Genomic DNA, 18,569 nt, shown 5'->3' with positions numbered 1-18,569 from the left:
ATGATCCCAGGGTCCTGGGATCGAGCCCCGCATCGGGCTCCCTGCTCCGCGGGAATCCTGCTTCTCCCTCTCCCACTCCCCCTGCTTGCGTTCCCTCTCTCGCCATGTCTCTCTCTGTCAAATAAATAAATAAATAAAATCTTAAAAAAAAAGAAAACTTGAAATCAGAACCGAAAGATGATATGAATTTTTGTGAAGAATCTTTGTCTTCCTAGATTTCCTTCCTGAAGCATGCCTCAGAACTTAGGAAAAGAAGAAAAATAAGTGACTGATAATGTAATTTTACAATTTTTTTTTAAAGATTTTATTTATTTATTTGAGAGAGAGAGCTGACTGAGCCACCCAGGCACCCCTACAAATTATTATTATTTTTTTTAACATTTAGGTTTATCAAGCTTTTCACCAGAGTGTAAGGTTTATATTTATTAGTGATTCTTGTTACCAGGAAGCCTCCTACAAATATTAATATAATTGCTGATGTGTTCTTATATTTTACTGCTAAGTTCACATAAAATCTAACAAAAAGGACAAAATCCACAAGGTGATTATTCTTCTTTGAGTTTCATCTGAGTCTGAATGACCTGAGTTTATTCCAGTACATGGTTGGATTAGTATTCTATGTGGCATTAACTTTTTGATTTTATTTTTATTTAAAAAAAATTTTTTTAGAAGATTTTATTTATTTATTTGACAGAGAGAGAGATAGCGAGAGCAAGAACACAAGCAGGGGGAGTGGGAGAGGGAGAAGCAGGCTTCCTGCTGAGCAGGGAGCCGGATGTGGGGCTCGATCCCAGGACCCTGGGATCATGACCTGAGCTGAAGGGCAGACGCTTAACAACTGAGCCACCCAGGCGCCCCTATTTTAAAAATTTTTAATTGTGGTAAAATATGCATAGCACAAAATTTGCCATCTCTACCATTTTTAAGTGTGTGGTTCACTAGCATTAAGTATATTCCCATTGTTGTGGAACCAATCTCGAGAACTTTTTCATGCTGCAAAACTGAAACTCCATACCCATTAGAAAACAACTCCCAGGGATGCCTGAGTGGCTGCCTTCAGCTCAGGTCATGATCCCAGGATCCTGGGATCAAGTCCCACATCGGGCTCCCTGCTCAGCAGGAAGCCTGCTTCTCCCTCTGCCTGCCACTCCCCGTGCTTGTGCTCTCTCTCTCTCTCACAAATAAATAAATAAAATAGTGAAAAATAAATAAATAAATAAATAAATAAATAAATAAATAAATAAATAAATAAATAACAACTCCCTATTTTCCCCTCCTCCCAGCCCCTGGAAACCACCATTATTTCTGTTTCTATGAGTTTGACTACTCTAGATACCTCAGATAAGTGGAATCATGCATATTTGTCTTGTGCCTGGCTTATTTCACAAGCATAATGTTCTTCATGTTGTAGCATGTGTCTGAATTTCCCTCCTTTCTAAGTCTGAATAATATTCCATTGTATGTACGTGCCACATTTTGTTTATTCATTCGTCTGTCGATAGACATTTGGGTTGCTTCCACCTTTTGGCTATTGTGAATAATGTTGCTATGTATGGATGTACCAAAATCTCTTTGAGATCCTGCTTTCACTTCTTTCGCATAGATAACGAGAAGTGGGATACTGGAGTATATGGTAATTCTATTTTAAATTTTCTTAGAAATTAGCATTTAGTTTTAACAACAAATATAATCATCGGTTTCACTGTGAAGATACTAAGAGTATTTTTCCAGTACTTGTTCACTAAAGCCTAGATTGATAAATTCTGATCATTTAAGTTAAGTGACTCTCTCTACGCTGGATGGATTTATCATTAAATTATGTTTCTTTAATATAAGTACTAAGGTCAAAATGATACCTCCTCTTGTTTTATTCAACCTACCTAAATTTGTGTCAGTGTCTCAGTATAACCCATTTGTTCATACTACCATAAAGGAACAGTCTGTAACTGAGCAGTCAGCTATTCTGTGGAATACTGTGTACTTACACTTCTGTTTCAAATTCATCTTTTGTTTTTGGCCTTTGGCTTCAAATGGCTCAGTGGTTTGAATACTAGAGTTTGCACTTTTTCTCTCTCCTCTTCTGTCTTTAATCTTCTATCAAAATGAGGACTTCCTGAATCCTAATGTTACTTTTCAGGTCTTCAATAAAAGTATATATATGTTATGCATATATCCATGTAGTAGTTTTCCTCTATCCCCCGCTCCCCCATTCAGTTTGTGGCATATAAAACACATGTTCGGGGCACCTGGATGGCTCAGTCGTTTAAGCATGTGCATTCAGCTTGAGTCATGATCCCGGGGTTCTGGGATCCAGCCTGCTTCTCCCTCTCCCTCTGACCCTCCCCCCTGCTTGGGCTCTCTTTCTCTCTCTCTCTCTCTAATGAATAAAAAAAAAAAAAATCTAGAAAAAAAACCCAAACATACTTTCAGGTTATCTAGATAGAACAAAGCCCTCATCACTGAAATCAGGAATCAGACCCAAGATTCTGCTCTCAGGGTGTGTGGAAAACTAACCCTGGGGCAAACTTACCAGAGCAATGAATTGCATCTTGATGTTTCTGGCTAGACCAACACGGTCCAGTGGAAAGAGACCTGAACTGGAGAGCAAGTCAGGAATCATAGATCTGAATTCTAGCTTTATGACCAGAACAATCTTAAGCAAGTCCATCATTTATGTATGGAGCTATTCCCTTCCCTTCTTGACTGTTGATAGGAGCATACAGTGAAATAATAATGTAAATGTATTTTGCATATTATAAAGTGCTATATAGCTATTCAAAATGTAGGGTAGTGTTATTACTGATTTTGGAGACTTTTTTCTGTAGTTACAGACTTCTAAGTGTGTAACTGATTATATGAAGTTAGTGGAATAGAGGTATCAACACAGGTCCCCTCTTGTCTCTGCTTCCTTCTCTGTCCAGCCTGGATGGTGGGGCACATCCCTTCAGCTACCCTCTTAGCAATGTTCTCCACCTCCCCCTTGTTTTCTGCCTACATCTCTGGCCGTTCCTTCTAAGTTGCTTTATCCAGATCAACTTACCCCTCTTAGAAGTTGTATTATTCATGCTTTGGTCTGTTCCAGCACTTTCCTCTTCTCATTTTATGCCTTCTCTAGGCCATCTCATTTAGCTTCACTTCTTCAATAACCAGTCGAATTTCTAATGACTTATAATATTGTATCTTCAGTCCAGACCTCTCTTCCATTCCAGACCTTATACTGGATTGCCTATTTGGCATCTTCACTTGCCTGATTCACAGGGACCTAAAGCTCAGGATGTCCAACACCTGGATCTAAACCCTTCTCCCAGGTTTCCCTGTCTCACTGAATGGAATGCCATCCAGAATAGTTGCTCAAACCAGAAACCTAAGAGTTATTTTTGATAACACCCTCTCTCTCTCTTATCCATCCTCCAATCCATCCCTAAGTCATTTTGACTAGGTGGACATTACCTCTTTAATAGTTCTTTAATCTTCCCATGCTCTATTTCTACTAGCATGCTTGAGTTCAGTCTATCATCATTACTTGCATGAAATATTACCCCGGCCACCTAACTGCAGCCTACAACCTTATTTGCCTTCCTCCAATTAATTTTACATAGAGCAGCCAGAATAATCTTTTCAGACAAAAATCATTGTAGCACTCTCCTTCTTAAAACTGTTCAACAGTTTCTCATTGCCTTTAGGCTAAAGTAACAGGTCTTAGTTCGGTCTGAGTGGGCTCATGCCCACTTCTCCTGTCTTCTCCCCACCTCTTCCCATTGTTCTCTCTTCATCTCCTGGAATGTGTCATGGTCTCTTGCACCTCAAGGACTTTGCACACGCTGTTCCTTTTGAAAGGGATGCCTTTACTTCCTTCTCCCCTAAACACACTGGACAAGTTGTACTTCCCCTTCAGATCTCCATATAAAAGTCACTATTATTCAGGGAAACCTGTCTTGACACCTTTCCCTCCTCTCCCCCATTATATTGTTCCCTGTCACTGTCTTTTGCATTTGTGATTATTTATTCAGTACCTGAATTTCTTGCCATACTGTGAGCACTATAAATGGAAGGACTGTCTGTTTTCTACACTGATGTCTCCCAGCCTGAAATATAAAGAGCACTTCACAAATCTCTTTTGAATAAGTGGAAACTTTTATTTGAAGAAGTTGTATGAATAAGAGTGATTTGTAGCCCTTGATGGGGAAAATAGTCTGCCTTATAAGATGTTGAATATTTTTGCCCTCCTCCTTATCCCTGTCTCTAACAAAGGAATTATATACCTGAACTTACAAACACTTTAATAAATAGCTCCAAGATGGTTTTCATTCCAAACATGAGAATCTGATCCTGAAGTGGTGAATTTAGACAAATGTGAATGCTCTGAAGTGGTTTTAATTCTTTGTTCTTCTCTGTAATGGAAACTAATTTATCTCTATCTCAGATCTTAGGAAATAATACTTAAATGAGAACAGTTTGGCCAATTCCTCAGGCTCTGTTCTACAAATGTTCCCTTCAGAAAGAGCTTAGTACTTCCTGTGGTGCTTATTCCTTTTTAAAAGCTGAGCTCATAGCCTCAACATGTTAATTATCTTTATTTTTAAATGTTTCCTCGTTCTTTATAGTTATTACACTTAAATAGAATGTCCTTTATAGTTACTACAGTTAAATACAATGGTTGGTTCAGAGATATTTTGGAGCAGTTTAAAGAGTGACTGTTGTGTTGCTTCAATGTCATATGCTTTTGAAGAATAAATGTACAAAATCAGATTTTATGTTCTTAATTTATTTATTTTTTATTTTTTTTATTCTTATGTTAATCCCCATACATTACATCATTAGTTTTTGATGTAGTGTTCCATGATTCATTGTTTGCGTATAACACCCAGTGCTCCATGCAGAACGTGCCCTCCTCAATACCCACCACCAGGCTAACCCATCCTCCCACCCCCTCCCCTCTAGAACCCTCAGTTTGTTTTTCAGAGTCCATCGTCTCTCATGGTTCGTCTACCCCTCCGATTTCCCCCGCTTCATTCTTCCCCTCCTGCTACCTTCTTCTTTTTCCTTTTTTTTTTTTTCCTTAACATATATTGCATTATTTGTTTCAGAGGTACAGATCTGAGATTCAACAGTCTTGCACAATTCACAGCCCTTACCAGAGCACATACCCTCCCCAGTGTCTATCACCCAGTCACCCCATCCCTCCCACCCCACCCCCCACTCCAGCAACCCTCAGTTTGTTTCCTGCGATTAAGAATTCCTCATATCAGTGAGATCATATGATACATGTCTTTCTCGGATTGACTTATTTCGCTCAGCATAACACCCTCCAGTTCCATCCACGTTGTTACAAATGGCAAGATCTCATTCCTTTTGATGGCTGCATAATATTCCATTGTATATATATACCACATCTTCTTTATCCAGTCATCCGTCGATGGACATCTTGGCTCTTTCCACAGTTTGGCTATTGTGGTTATTGCTGCTATAAACATCGGGGTGCACGTACCCCTTCGGATCAGATTTTATGTTCTTAAAACATTTCTGCGAAACTTAACTATGTTGCATAGGTTCATGTATTAGTTATTGTATTAGTTATCTATTGCTGTATAACAAATTATGCCAAAACCTAGCAGCTTAAAGTAACATTTATTATCCTAGTTTCTGTCAGTCAAGAATCTGAATGTGGCCTAGCTGGGTGCGTCTGGCTCAAGGCCAGTCGTGAGGTTACAGTGAAGTATGGACCAGGGCTCTGGTAATCTCGTGGCTCTACTAGGCCTGAAGTGTCTGGGCCTAAGCTCACTCACATGGTTGTTGGTAGGCCTCAGATTGGCGTCCAAGCTCACTTACTCATGTGGGCCTCTCCACAGAGCTGCCTCACAACATGGCAGCTGGCTTCCCTCATGGCCAGGAGAGAGGGGGAGAGAGCACCCAGAACAGAAAGTGCAGTTTTTTATAACTTAATTTTGGAAATGGTATCACCTCTCCTGTATTCTCTTGGTTACAAGTGATTCACTAGGTCTAATCCACACTTGAGGAGAGGGGATTACACAGGGTGTGAATACCAGGAGGGGATCACTGTAGGCCATTTTAGATGCTCTGAATGGGACACACACATATACACACACTATTATGGACTGGATTGTGTGTCCCCACTGAATTTTTATGTTGAAATCCTGATTGTCAGTACCTAAAAGTGTAACTTTGTTTGGAGATAAATCGGTCTTTAAAGAGGTGCTTAAGGGCGCCTGGGTGGCTCAGTTGTTAAGTGTCTGCCTTCGGCTCAGGTCATGATCCCAGGGTCCTGGGATCGAGCCCCACATCGGGCTCCCTGCTCAGCGGGAAGCCTGTTTCTCCCTCTCCTGCTCCCCCTGCTTGTGTTCCCTCTCTCGCTGTGTCTCTCTCTGTCAAATAAATAAATAAAATCTTTAAAAAAATAAAAAAATAAAATAAAATAAAATAAAATGAGACCTTCAGTGTGGGAGATAGTCAAATATGAATGATGTCCTTATAAGAAGAGGAAATGTGTGTGTGTGTGTGTGCGAACACACACACAGAAAAGACTATGTGAAGGCACAGTGAGAAGGTGGCTGTCTATAAGCCCAGGAGAAAGCCTTCAGAGGAAACCAGACCTGCCAACACCTTGATCTTGGACTTACCAGCCTCTAGAACTGTGAGACAAATTTCTGTTGTTTACACCACCCAGTCTATAGTATTTTGTTATGACAGACCTAGCAAACTAATATACATGTATATAATATTTTAAAAGAACAGGTTTTTCATCATGTTTAAATTTTATGGTAATCAGGATCTGTCTTCTTTTTTCCTCTTGAAATTACAGGAGCAGAGTTCCTTTAGTTGGGACTGGGGGCCGTCCTTTCCTACCCAGGGCATCTGGAAAGATGTCAGAATTGAAGCCTATAACATTTGTCATCTGAACTACTTCATGTTTTCCCCTATATATGGTAAGCTAAGAGATGTGATTTCTTGTTTTTCTTTTTTGAGCCTCCTCTATGTAGTAAAAGTTGTGTTTGTAATTTGAATATATAGATGCACTTTTCAGAGACTCATTTAAAAAATTTTGTGGCACATTAAATTTGTCAGCATGAAAAATACATACAAACTGTGATTTGTCATGAAAATTTACAATATAATATAAGAAAGAGGGAGATAGATACTTTTAAACATATTTTGCAAAGAAAAAGAACGAAAGCCAGAGCAGCTCTAGATTTCTCTGAGCTAAGTGTTCCTTCTAAAAGAATTGGGCCTGCTGCCTTATACTCCTCTTCGCAGCCTCTGTTCTCACTTTCAGAACTCTGACTCTGCTGAGTTCTTGATTCACTCACATCACTGGGCTGACTATCACTGCACGTTTCCTCCTCTAAAGGCCGTGACGTACCAGCCTTGTTTGTTTGTTTTTTTAAGATTTTATTTATTTATTTGACAGAGAGAGAGAGAGAGCACAAGCAGGGGGAGCATCAAGCAGAGGGAGAGGGAGAAGCAGGCTCCCCACTGAGCAGGGAGACCGATGTGGGGCTCGATCCCAGGACCTGGGGATCATGACCTGAGCCAAAGGCAGACGCTTAAACAACCGAGCCACCCAGGTGCCCCCGTACCAGCCTTGTTAAGAGTTGAAAATAAACTGGTAGGCAAACAAGGCATAAAGAAAGTTTTGTAAGGTAAAGAATACTACTTTTTCAGCCGAAGGAACTATTCACAAGAAAGGAGCATTGAATAAAACCTCAGACATCTTATTGACGTCAACAAATCAGTGGAAAACCGGTCAGATAGTTACGGAGTTGTTTGCCCAGCACTGTGTGTGTTTGGCATAGAAAGGACCTAGAGTATATACTCTTGCCTGCACATTGGTTGGGTTGGGGATGAGAGGTGTGAGCAATTTACCACACCAAGCAAGACTGTGTAATAGGCTTGTGGGATGGGAGCCCCAGTAGTTCAGAAAACTGAAGATCAGGGAGGATTTGCGAAGTCAGGGAAACCAGAGAAGGGGGGTCTTGAATGATACCTCACGATGCTCAGTCCATTTACGGGCAGGCCTAACTGGTTGGAATCAGCAAGAACGTGGTATGTCAGTACTGGAGTTCTGTTATCTTAAAGGCCCTGGTGACCCGAGATTGCTATTCCATCGAGCCAAATCTGTTTTCTGAAGGCAGAAGACAAAAGCAAATCAGAGGTGGTGGGTAATTGGGGTTATTAGGTGCTGCTGGCATTTTTAAATGGGAAAAGGGCATGAAAAGGTGTAATTTAAATTGCACATGTAAATGTGGCTATCCGTAGCTCTCTAGTGCTTCTGAACTATTCAGAGGTATAACTTGAACTGAGTCTTGCTACTAAATTCAAAGAATGGTTCATTCTTCCCCATTCCCACTGATATTTTTTTCTCAGGTATAATAAAATCTAGTGGAAGGAGGGGTCTGATTTTGCAAAGAGTTATTAATCATTTTGAAGTTTAATCAATGTTTTAGGTGGTTTGCAAAAAGTACTATGAGTCCTAGTTACCCTGATACCTGAAAATATTTGAATAATACTGTTCTAGTTTAATATAAAATTTTGAATATGAAACTAAACATATCTTCCTGAATATGAGTCATTAGAGTTCAGTTTATTAGTCACTAGTGACTGCGTGAATTTTATTGGAATTAAATCAATTTAAATGATGTTTAAAATTTAATTTAGATTCACTGTAATCAACTCCCCATATCAACTACATTTTTGATATTTTGTGACTGCAATATATTTTGTACTTAGCATAGAGAAAAATATGCTTCCTGTTCAGAGGATATGCCCTGTGCATATTAAGCAGTAATTCTTAATATGATTAATTTTATAGATTTCAATTTGGTTATTTGATGTAATAAAGAAAATTGAAGGATAAGCATGTGAAAGTGAGGAGAGGAACTTCCTTTAGGAGTTTTTTTTCCAGAACTCTTTTTCCAGTGTTCCTTTGGAAGACCGCAGTCATCACTGAAATCAATAGATATTTAAAAGTTGAAAAATAAAGAGAATAAGGTAATATATTTTATGCATTTACTTGGTATGTAGTATGAGGCAGGCACTGTGAGAGGTACTAAAAATTTTTTAAGAGGGTTAGTTCATAATCAAAACTAGATACATATAACTTTTCTTTAAAATCACATATGTTAATTTTTAGAATTTTAGTGTGAAATGAGGTTGGTCAAAACTAATGCAGACAGTGGCTATCTTGGAGAACAGTAATACAGATAGTTTGTATTTTATTCTTCTGCTCAACTGTCTTTTCTAGATTTCTATGTCGAGCCTATATTGTTTCTGTAGTAAGGGAAGAAAGTCGTTAAAACAATCTATTTAGTAATTTCAGCCAACTCATTATGAAAGGCTTAGCTGATTTGACTGTCTGGCACTTTCTGCTTTCTCCCTATTGTGGCTAGAAAAAGATAACCTTATTGTTTTTCCAAATGTTCAGTTTTTTTTCTGAGTTTGAATTAGTAAGTTTACCACTGAAGATCAAATGACTGACCATAACTCCCCAATTTAATTGTGTGCAGTATGACAGAAAAAGGTCTCTTTGACTTTTTAAAAATTAACTTGAAATTCTTATTAATTAATTTACTTTATATATCTATGTAATACATGTACAGATTTATATATTTTATATATATATGTATATGTGTATATATATCCTTTTCTGTATTCTCAGTCCTTATAATGGTGGTTTCTAAACTTTTTCACTTATCAATATCCTGTGGTCATTTGTTTGATTTTGCCCTAACCTCAGCTTCCTCAATGATTTTCACCTATTCTTAATGTTTAAGATAATAAAAGCAAATTTATATTTGAAAAAAATACTGAGGTCAAAGGAAAACCAGAATTACTCCCGTTATGTCTTAGGCTCCTGTAATTGATCAAGGTATTAAGAGATACCAGTTCATTGACATGACTTTCTTTAAAACCTTACTAGAAATATTTATTTGAATAATTCCTCCTTAGCCCTGAAATATTCTAATCAGGTTTTAAATAGCAGTAGCTGTTCTAGGGCACTCACATTTTCAGTGTTTTGAACAGTGCAAGATTGACCCTGGTATTGAAAAGGGAAGCTCAGAGGCCTTTTACTGGGTGTAGAAACCCAGGAAGATTCTCCTGTTCTTTTCTTTTGGGGAGGAGGTGGAAGAATGACCCCATCTGCTGGGGGAGAGGAGGGGAGAGTCTGGCTGGACTTGGGTTTTTTAAGGTGTGTGGGGAGGAGAGATGGGGAGAAGATAGCTGGTAGAGCTGGATGCCCCAATCCAAAGACTAAGTCATTTATAAGCAAGAAATGTGGCCCCATGTGGAGGTGGTGGTGGTGTGTGAGAGAGAGACAGAGAGAGACATATATTCATTTATTGATTGTCTTTTCCATGCTACTAGGTCCTTCATATTTGTAATCTGATGTGAATTGTTCACATTATGCCCTAAAATTTATTAGGGAAGGATGATCATATAGTTTTATGAGCTTTTCATAAGCTTACATAAACACATTAAGTCCAAATATATAATAAGTATGTTCTGATGAAATGCTACCTTGTTTAATCTTTTGTTACCACAGTCAGAAAAAAATAGTATAGGGGCGCCTCGGTGGCTCAGTCGTTAAGCGGCTGCCTTCGGCTCAGGTCATGATCCCAGGGTCCTGGGATCGAGCCCCGCATCAGGCTCCCTGCTCAGCGGGAAGCCTGCTTCTCCCTCTCCCACTCCCCCTGCTTGTGTTCCCTCTCTCGCTGTCTCTCTCTGTCAAATAAATGAATAAAATCTTTTTAAAAAATAGTATAGAGAAATTTTTCAGTATATGAATCCTCACAAGCTGAGGTGAGCTGTGGATCTTTGACCTGTGCTCGGGCACTTCCACCACCCCAGAGATGCTGCCTTCCCCCATCCTATCCACATTTACTTGCTGCCTCAGCCTAAGGTGCCCCCTCCTTCATTCTCGAAGACCTGGCATTTGAGTGGGAGGAGTCAGTTTAGCTCTCACCTAGACCCTGGCCTGCCCGACAGAAGCCTGTATTGAAGGTCATTGCTGCCCTTTGCTTATAGGGAATATAGTATTACAATATAGCAAAGATTTGTCCATCTTGCTCAGTGCCTTGTTTGATGCATTTTTTGAATGGCTTCATTTTGAATGACTTTTTCATTCATCTTTGAATTACTTTACCCATAAAATAACAGTATTCACCCTTGAAAATATCTTTATGGGTAGGTAGGTTGCTTGACTAATTTCGCCTTGTTGCCTGAATAGATTTTTTTCTCTGGAATTTACCAATTTATCTTTGTTTGGGGGAAATTTTGCTTTGGGTCTGTTTTGTCTTAGTTTTCATCTCTGAGGATTTTGTCCTGCTGAGTAAGCAAGGAGATCTTGCTGCTTGGTAAAGAAGGGGAAACAGCTGTTGTAACTAACTGTGAGCCTGCCTTTCTGTCTAATGCAAGCTGTTAGCTCTTTGAAAAGCAGCTGCCGAAGGCTGTCCTATAATTCTAGCAGGAGCACAGGAAAATATCCTGTGTTTGAACTGAAACATTCTGTGGCTTGGTCATTTCAGCTTGTTGTCATTGCTGTTTCTTCACATGCACAGGGCTACCTCTTCACTGCAGCTTTTCATCACTGCTGCTTTTCATCACCTATTAAAGATGCAGGAAGCAAGCGGGCAAAAGGAGGAGCTGTTAGATAGATGCTCAGCAGGGCGAAGCTAATCAAGGCAGCTATCTTTGAATAGCTTCCCCCCGCCCCATGAAATGAAGCATCGTTTTTCATCTTACATAAGCAACCTACCATCCTTTGCAGATCCTTCCCATGCTGACCTGAATGTTCTTCCATCTCCGTGTTAATTCTTAACCCCCCAGATACCATCCTGTATTCTTAACTATGACCTTTGGGTATATTTTGTTTCTCTAAGTAGATTCAACATCTTGCTTTTTTGGGTTGGGATATAATTTATAGTGCCTGTCAAGGTTTACAGACAGTAATTATTCAAGAAATATATTTGTACTCTTCGATGCTCCCATAACTGTTGTCATGCCCTTGTGAGATAGTTTAGGTTACAAAAATGGTATTTTGAAAATGGAGGAACTGTGGCAACATATAATTATGCATTTAGTAGAGGGTCAGACACATCCTTTGTGTTTGTAGATTTCAGCATTCTTTTTCACAGACTCTTTTGTTAAGAGGCTAACATTTTATTTTTACATTCCGCCTCACCCCCCCCAAATGCTTTGTTTCACATTGAATGTATTTGGTATTTGGACTTAGGATTCTGAAAGGCAAAAAGTACCTTTGCTTTTATCATTTTATTTTATTTTTTACATTATGATAAGTGTACTTTCTAATCCCCATCACCTATTTCCCCGGTCCTCCCACCCAGCTCCCCTCTGGTAGCCATCAGTTTGCTCTCTTTCTTGGTTTGTCTCTCTCTCTTTTTCTTCCTTTGCTCATTTGTTTTGTTTCTTAAATTCCACATATGAGTGAAATCATGTGGTATTTGCCTTACTCTGACTGACTTGTTTCGCTTAGCCTAGTACTCTCTAGCTCCATCCACATTGTTGCAAATGGCAAGATTTCATTCTTTTTATGGCTGAGTAATGTTCCACTGTATATTATATACCACCTCTTCTTTATTCATTCATCTATTAATGGACACTTGGGCTGCTTTCATAGTTTGGCTGTTGTCAATAATGCTACTATAAACATTGGGATGCATGTATCCCTTTGAATTTGTGTTTTTGTATATTTTTGAGTAAATGCCCAGTAGTGTGATTCTTGGATCCTAAAAGTATCTTTGCTTTTGGTTTTCCTCAGTGTTTATACACAAATTTTGGTGTGTGCCTGCTAGTATTTTTGTCTTTGAGAGGTGCTTCTGTGAGAAATGCATGCAAAGTGGAGAACACTAGAGTCAGGAAACCTGGGCCCTTGACTTGTCCTTTGGCTCAGGAACTTTTGAGCTAGGTTCTATAGTTGGGGCCTCAGGAACCTCATCTACAAAGTGATGCAGAGATTGCCAAATTTCTTCTGCCTTTAACATTCCATAGTTCTTTTCTTGTGTTTGTAAGTTACAGCAGTCATTACAACCTAGTGAAGGTATAAGTAGAAGAAATTCTACTTACAGAAGAATTCAGTTTTTCTTGAAGCTAGACACATGACTAAATAAAGACATTGATACTTGCGGCTTAATTATAATCAGTTAAAGCAAGGGTTAGGATATAGTTTGAGTCTTTCTGGTAGTTGTGAACACATTTTGAATTCAAGTAACTCGGCCGTCTCTTATTTTTCTACTTCTTTGTCTTTTTACACTTTTCTTTTTCTCTTAGACAACTGACTAAAGCTATTTTTTAAAGACTTTATTTTTAAGTAATCTTTATATGCAACATGGGGCTTGAACTCACAACCCCAAGATCGAGTCACATGCTCTACCAATTGAGCCAGCCAGGCGCCCCAAGCTGTTTTTTCTTTCTTTTTTTTTCTGACCACATCTTGACAAAGAAGTAGTTATGGGAATATAAAAGGAGCAAGCTGGCATATTTTAGAGGATTTTAAAGGTTAATATATTGGTCACATCTACACAAATTGGAACTGTCTTGAAGATTGTTTGGTTGAAGAAACAGCACACATTATTCTGGTTGTATAGCTGCCTACTCTTTATACAAATTTCCATCCAAGTCAGATTCATGGTGGTTGGTTGGTTGGTTGGTTGGTTGGTTTTCAAAGAGACCTCACTGAATCAGTTTTGGAAAAACCTGAAAATGAGTCAGTGGCCAGAATCACATTCTCTGCCATTCTCTGGGTTGTCTGCCTGATTGAGGTTATATGGAACAAACTATAGAGCGTGGTCTCTTCTGCAGGGAGCAGGACATCAGCTAGGGCATCCCTGAGTCTTTGGGCTGGCGAAAGCCTCAAGTTGTAGAGAGAGCAGGTCAGCCTTGCCTGTCTACCCTGTTTTGATAGAATTCCTGTGTTGTTTGGGCTCAGAGTTGATTAGTCAGAGTGAGGAGAGGATGTAAAATTTGGTGTAATTGGGAAGGAGACCTGGGAAGGGATTTTGAGTCATTTAATAATTTTTCTTCTTAGCTATCCCCATCCCCAGTACTTTATCCATTTTTGGAATTATTTGCATTCAACTGCAGGCGAGCTGGGCGTGATAGGCATTTGTTATTTTTTTGGTCTCCATTTTTTATTTTTATTTGTTTTATTTTATTTTATTTTTTATTGGAGTGTAGTTGACACACAATGTTATATTAGTTTCAGGTGATTCAACAAGTCTACCACACTATTACAATACCATTGCCTGTATTTCCAATGCTGTGTCTTTTCTCCTGTGACTTATTCATTTTATAATAGGAAGCCTGTATCTCCCACTCTCCTTTATCCATTTTGCCCACCACCTCTCCACACCCCCCAATCCTCTGCCCTTCTGGCAACCATCAGTTTGTTCTCTGTATTTATGTATCTGTTTTTGTCTTTTGCTTGTTTTGTTTTTTAGATTCCACATGTAAATGAAGTCATACAGTATTTGTTTTTCTTTGTCTGACTTACTTCACGTAGCATAAAAACCTCCAGATCCAGGGGCACCTGGGTGGCTCAGTCGGTTAAGCGTCTGACTTTTGGTTTCGGCTCAGGTCATGATCTTGGGGCAGAACCCTGCAGCATGGGGCTCCCCACTCGGCAGGGAGTCTGTTTCTCCCTCTACCCCTCCCCCAGCTTGTACACTCTCTCTCTCTAATAAATAAACAAATAAATCTTAAAAAAAAAAACCAACCAAACCTCTAGGTCCATTCTTTTTTGTGCCTGAGTAGAATTCCATTATACACACATACACACCATATCCTCTTTATCCACTTATCCATCAGTGGACACTTAGGTTGCTTCCTTATCTTGGCTGTTGTAAATAATGCTCCAGTAAACATAGGGATGCATATATCTTTTCAAATTAGTGTTTTTATTTTCTTTGGGTAGATACCCAGTAGTTGAATTACTGGATCATATGGTATTATTATTTTTGATTATTTGAGGAACCTCCATATGGTTTTCCACAGTAACTTCACCAATTTACATTCCCATCAACAGTGCACAAGGGTTCCTTTTTCTCTGCATCCTCGCCAGCACTTGTTATTTCTTGTCTTTTTGATTCTAGCTATTCTGACTGATGTGAGGTGATATCTCATTGTGGTTTTGGTTTGCATTTCCCTGATGGTTAGTGATGTTGAGCATCTTTTCATGTGTCTGTTGACCAACTGTATGTCTTTTTTGGAAAAATGTCTGTTCAGATCCTCTGCCTATTTTTTAATTGGATTATTTGTCTTTTTGGTGTTGAGTTGTATATGTTCTTTGTGTATTTTGGATATTAACCCCTTATAGAGTATATCATTTGTGAATATCTTCCTGAATTCAGTAGCCTTTTATTTAAAAAGATATTATTTATTTCTTTATTTGAGAAAGAGAGATAGCAAGAGAGAGCATGAGAGGGGAGAGGGAGAAGCAGGCCTCCCGCCGAGCAGGGAGCCCGATTTGGGGCTCCGATCCCAGGACCCTGAGATCCTGACCTGAGCTGAAGGCAGATACTTAACTGACTGAGCCACTCGTGTTCCTGAATTCATAGCTTGCCTTTTTATTTTGTTGATGGGTTTTTTTTTTTGCTACACAAAAGCTTTTTAGTTTGATATAGTTCTACTTATTTATTTTTGCTTTTGTTTCCCTTGCCTTAAGAGACATATCTAGAAAAATGTTGCTTAGGCTGATGTCAGAGAAATTACTCCCTATGTTTTCTTGTAGGAGTTTTATAGTTTCATGTCTCACATTTAGGCCTTTAGTGCGTTTTGAGTTCATTTTTGAGTATAGTGTAAGAAAGTGGTCCAGTTTCATTCTTTTGCGTGTAGCTGTCCAATTTTCCTAGCAGAATTTATTGAAAAGACTGTCTTTTCCCCATTGTATAGTCTTGCCTCCTTTGTCACAAATTGATTGACCATATAATCATGGGTTTATTTCTGGAGTCTTTTTTTCTGTTCCATTGATCTATGTGTGTATTTTTGTGCCAGTGTCATATTGCTTTGTAGTATATCTTGAAATGTGGAATTGTGATACTTCCAGCTTTGTTCTTTCTCAAGATTGCTTTGACTATTCATGGTAGGAGTGATGGGTATTCTTTAGGAAAGGGTAATTTGTCAATGCTAGGGGAGGTATGACAGGAAGCTGTATTCTAGAAATGGGTCTTCATTTATAAGCGGGAGCTCTCCTTAACTAAAAACAGGATTATATGTTTAAAAAGTAACAAGTAAAAAGAAGTGACCAGTTAATACCAGGAAAATTATTGATGACTTAAAACTCTACATGTGCTTTTAGAGACTAAATTACTTAAATTCTCCATGGCTTCTGGAAGGAAGGGTTGCATTCCATTTGGAAGTAGAGGAGAGGGCTAAATATGTCAGTATAGTGTCTCTGCTGATGACACGATAGACTTACAAGTGTTCATATTGGGTTTTTGAATTCTGCAGCCTTAGTTTTTTTACTTAGCAGCACCCAAGGAAGTTAGCTGGATGAGCCCCAGAGGACTGCTGACTTACTTTAGAACTTTCCCTGTTAGAAGCAGTAGAAACTGCCAGTAAGCTTTGGGAACTGCAATATTTGTCTTCCTGCCGGAGGCTCTTACAAGCGCTGATTTTCCACCAAACAGGAAGTGATAGGAAACATCCAAGGGGTCAGCTTGAACTTGGTTGGTTATTAGTAGAGCAGAACTAAAATCTTTCTGAAGAAATTAAAGAAAGGGGGATTTCAGTTCCCTGTGAAGACTTTATAGTAGTCAAGGCTAGCAAAAAGGGAAGGCTATTTTGTGAGGCAGAGGGTTTTCTCCTTATAGATATTAGAGAGATTAGAATAGCCTTTTTGGGTAGGGATCAATAAACATTTTCTGTTAAGGGTCAGATAGTAAACGTTTTAGGCTTTTTGGGCCATGTGGCCTTTATTGTAACTATTGTGCTCAGCCATTGTAGCACAGAGGCAACCAAGGACAGCGTGTACTCAAATGAGCATGGTTGTTGTAGCCTGACTTAGCAAAATACCACAGGCTGGGTGACTTCAACACTAGGTACTGATTTATTTTATTTTTTTTCAAAGATTTTATTTATTTGACAGAGAGAGAGACAGTGAGGGAGTGGAAGAGGGAGAAGCAGGCTTCCCACTGAGCAGGGAGCCCGATGTGGGGCTTGATCCCAGGATCCTGATCATGAGCTGAGCCGAAGGCAGACACTTAACTGACTGAGCCACCCAGATGCCCCCAGACATTGATTTCTTACAGTTCTGGAAACTGGGAAGGCTCAGATCAAGGTGCTCACTGATGAGTTTGTAGTGAGGACTCTCTTCCTGGCTTGCAGATAGCTGCGTTTCTTGCTGTGTCCTCACATGATTGGGGTGGTGGGGAGAAAGAAAGAAAAACAGACAGAGAGGCAGACAGAAAGAAAGAGATAAAGGGAGGGAGGGAAAAAAGGAGGTAGACCTCTTCCTCTGATAAGACCACAGACCTATCAGATTAGGGCCTCACCCTTATGACCTCACTTAACTTAATTACCTCCTAAAGATTTACCTCCAGATACAATCATACTGGGGAGTTAGGGCTTCCACGTAAGAATTTCGGAGAGGTGGGGGGACACAATTCAGTCCATAGCAGCTGTGTTCCAATAAAGTTTTATTTATAAAAAGAGGAGGTAGGTCAGATTTGGCCCAAACACCGGTTGTTTATCAGCCATGGTCTAGAGGGAATTAAACACTTACCAGAAAGTACACTGGGGGATCTGTCAACATCTAGTTCAAAAGTTTTATGACTCTGTGCTGTTGTGGCTAAAGACTGAGCCAAAAGATATATCTGATGTCTGTCATCACTTGATATCATTAAAATAAATGACCCCCTATATAATTAAATCCCTCCCTGCTGTAAAAATTCTGAGCACCAGTAAGACATGGTTTAGGGGGAAATTATTTGGTTACAATTGGCATAACTTAGAGGTTAAGTGTACAGTCTCTAGTTTCAGACTGTCTTGGTTCATGTCCAAGTTCTGCAACTTACTAGCTCTGTGCCCTTGGGCAATTTACGTAACTCCTCTGTATTTCAGTTTTCTTATCTAAACGGTGATGATAATAAAATTTACCTTATAGAAATGTTGTGATGCTTAAATAAGTTAATACATGTTGAGAGCATAAAACAGTGCCTAGCTCACAGCAAGTTCTTGGTAAATGTTATCTATTATTATTTTTTGAAATAAGAGATAGTAAGGGAAGCCAGAGGGAATATGTGATAGGGAGCTAAATGTCATGTAGCTGTCAAAGATTTGGGGATATTTTAGAAAATAAATACCTTTGGATCAGATTGTAGTGTGTGCTTCTGTTTAAAAACAATAAAAACGCTGTAAAGGGAAAATTGAGAGACTTAGTATATACTTGGTAGGAAGAAAGTATCTTTAACAAACAAGTGTGGTTGTCTTGATATACTTTACTATATCTTAGAAAAACTTGGAGGCTATGGGCGGGTAAACTCCAGAATTGGCTGGATCGGAGCAAATTAATTCAAGGCTCATTGACTAGTGTTCCTAAG

At 39.1% G+C, this 18,569-nt stretch overlaps 1 protein-coding gene across 3 annotated transcripts in view; it reads left to right on the top strand.

Moving 5' to 3' along the window:
- MANBA (mannosidase beta) overlaps positions 1-18,569 on the top strand; it is a 111,379-nt gene that overhangs the window by 21,853 nt on the left and 70,957 nt on the right. For all 3 annotated transcript variants that reach the window (XR_004683737.1, XM_035030178.1, XM_035030179.1), the window contains exon 5: positions 6,821-6,944. Coding sequence is in view for 2 of the 3 variants with exons in the window: in XM_035030178.1 (XP_034886069.1) it covers positions 6,821-6,944 (124 nt within the window). In the remaining variant the exon portion in view is untranslated. The remainder of the gene's footprint in view (positions 1-6,820; positions 6,945-18,569) is intronic.

Source organism: Mirounga leonina, unplaced genomic scaffold (assembly GCF_011800145.1).
Source record: "Mirounga leonina isolate KUSES-001 unplaced genomic scaffold, KU_Mleo_1.0 Mir_357, whole genome shotgun sequence".
In the NCBI taxonomy this organism is placed as follows: domain Eukaryota; kingdom Metazoa; phylum Chordata; class Mammalia; order Carnivora; family Phocidae; genus Mirounga; species Mirounga leonina.
The sequence above is the reverse complement of the archived record's forward strand: the minus strand, read 5'-3'. Positions and strand labels throughout refer to the sequence as shown.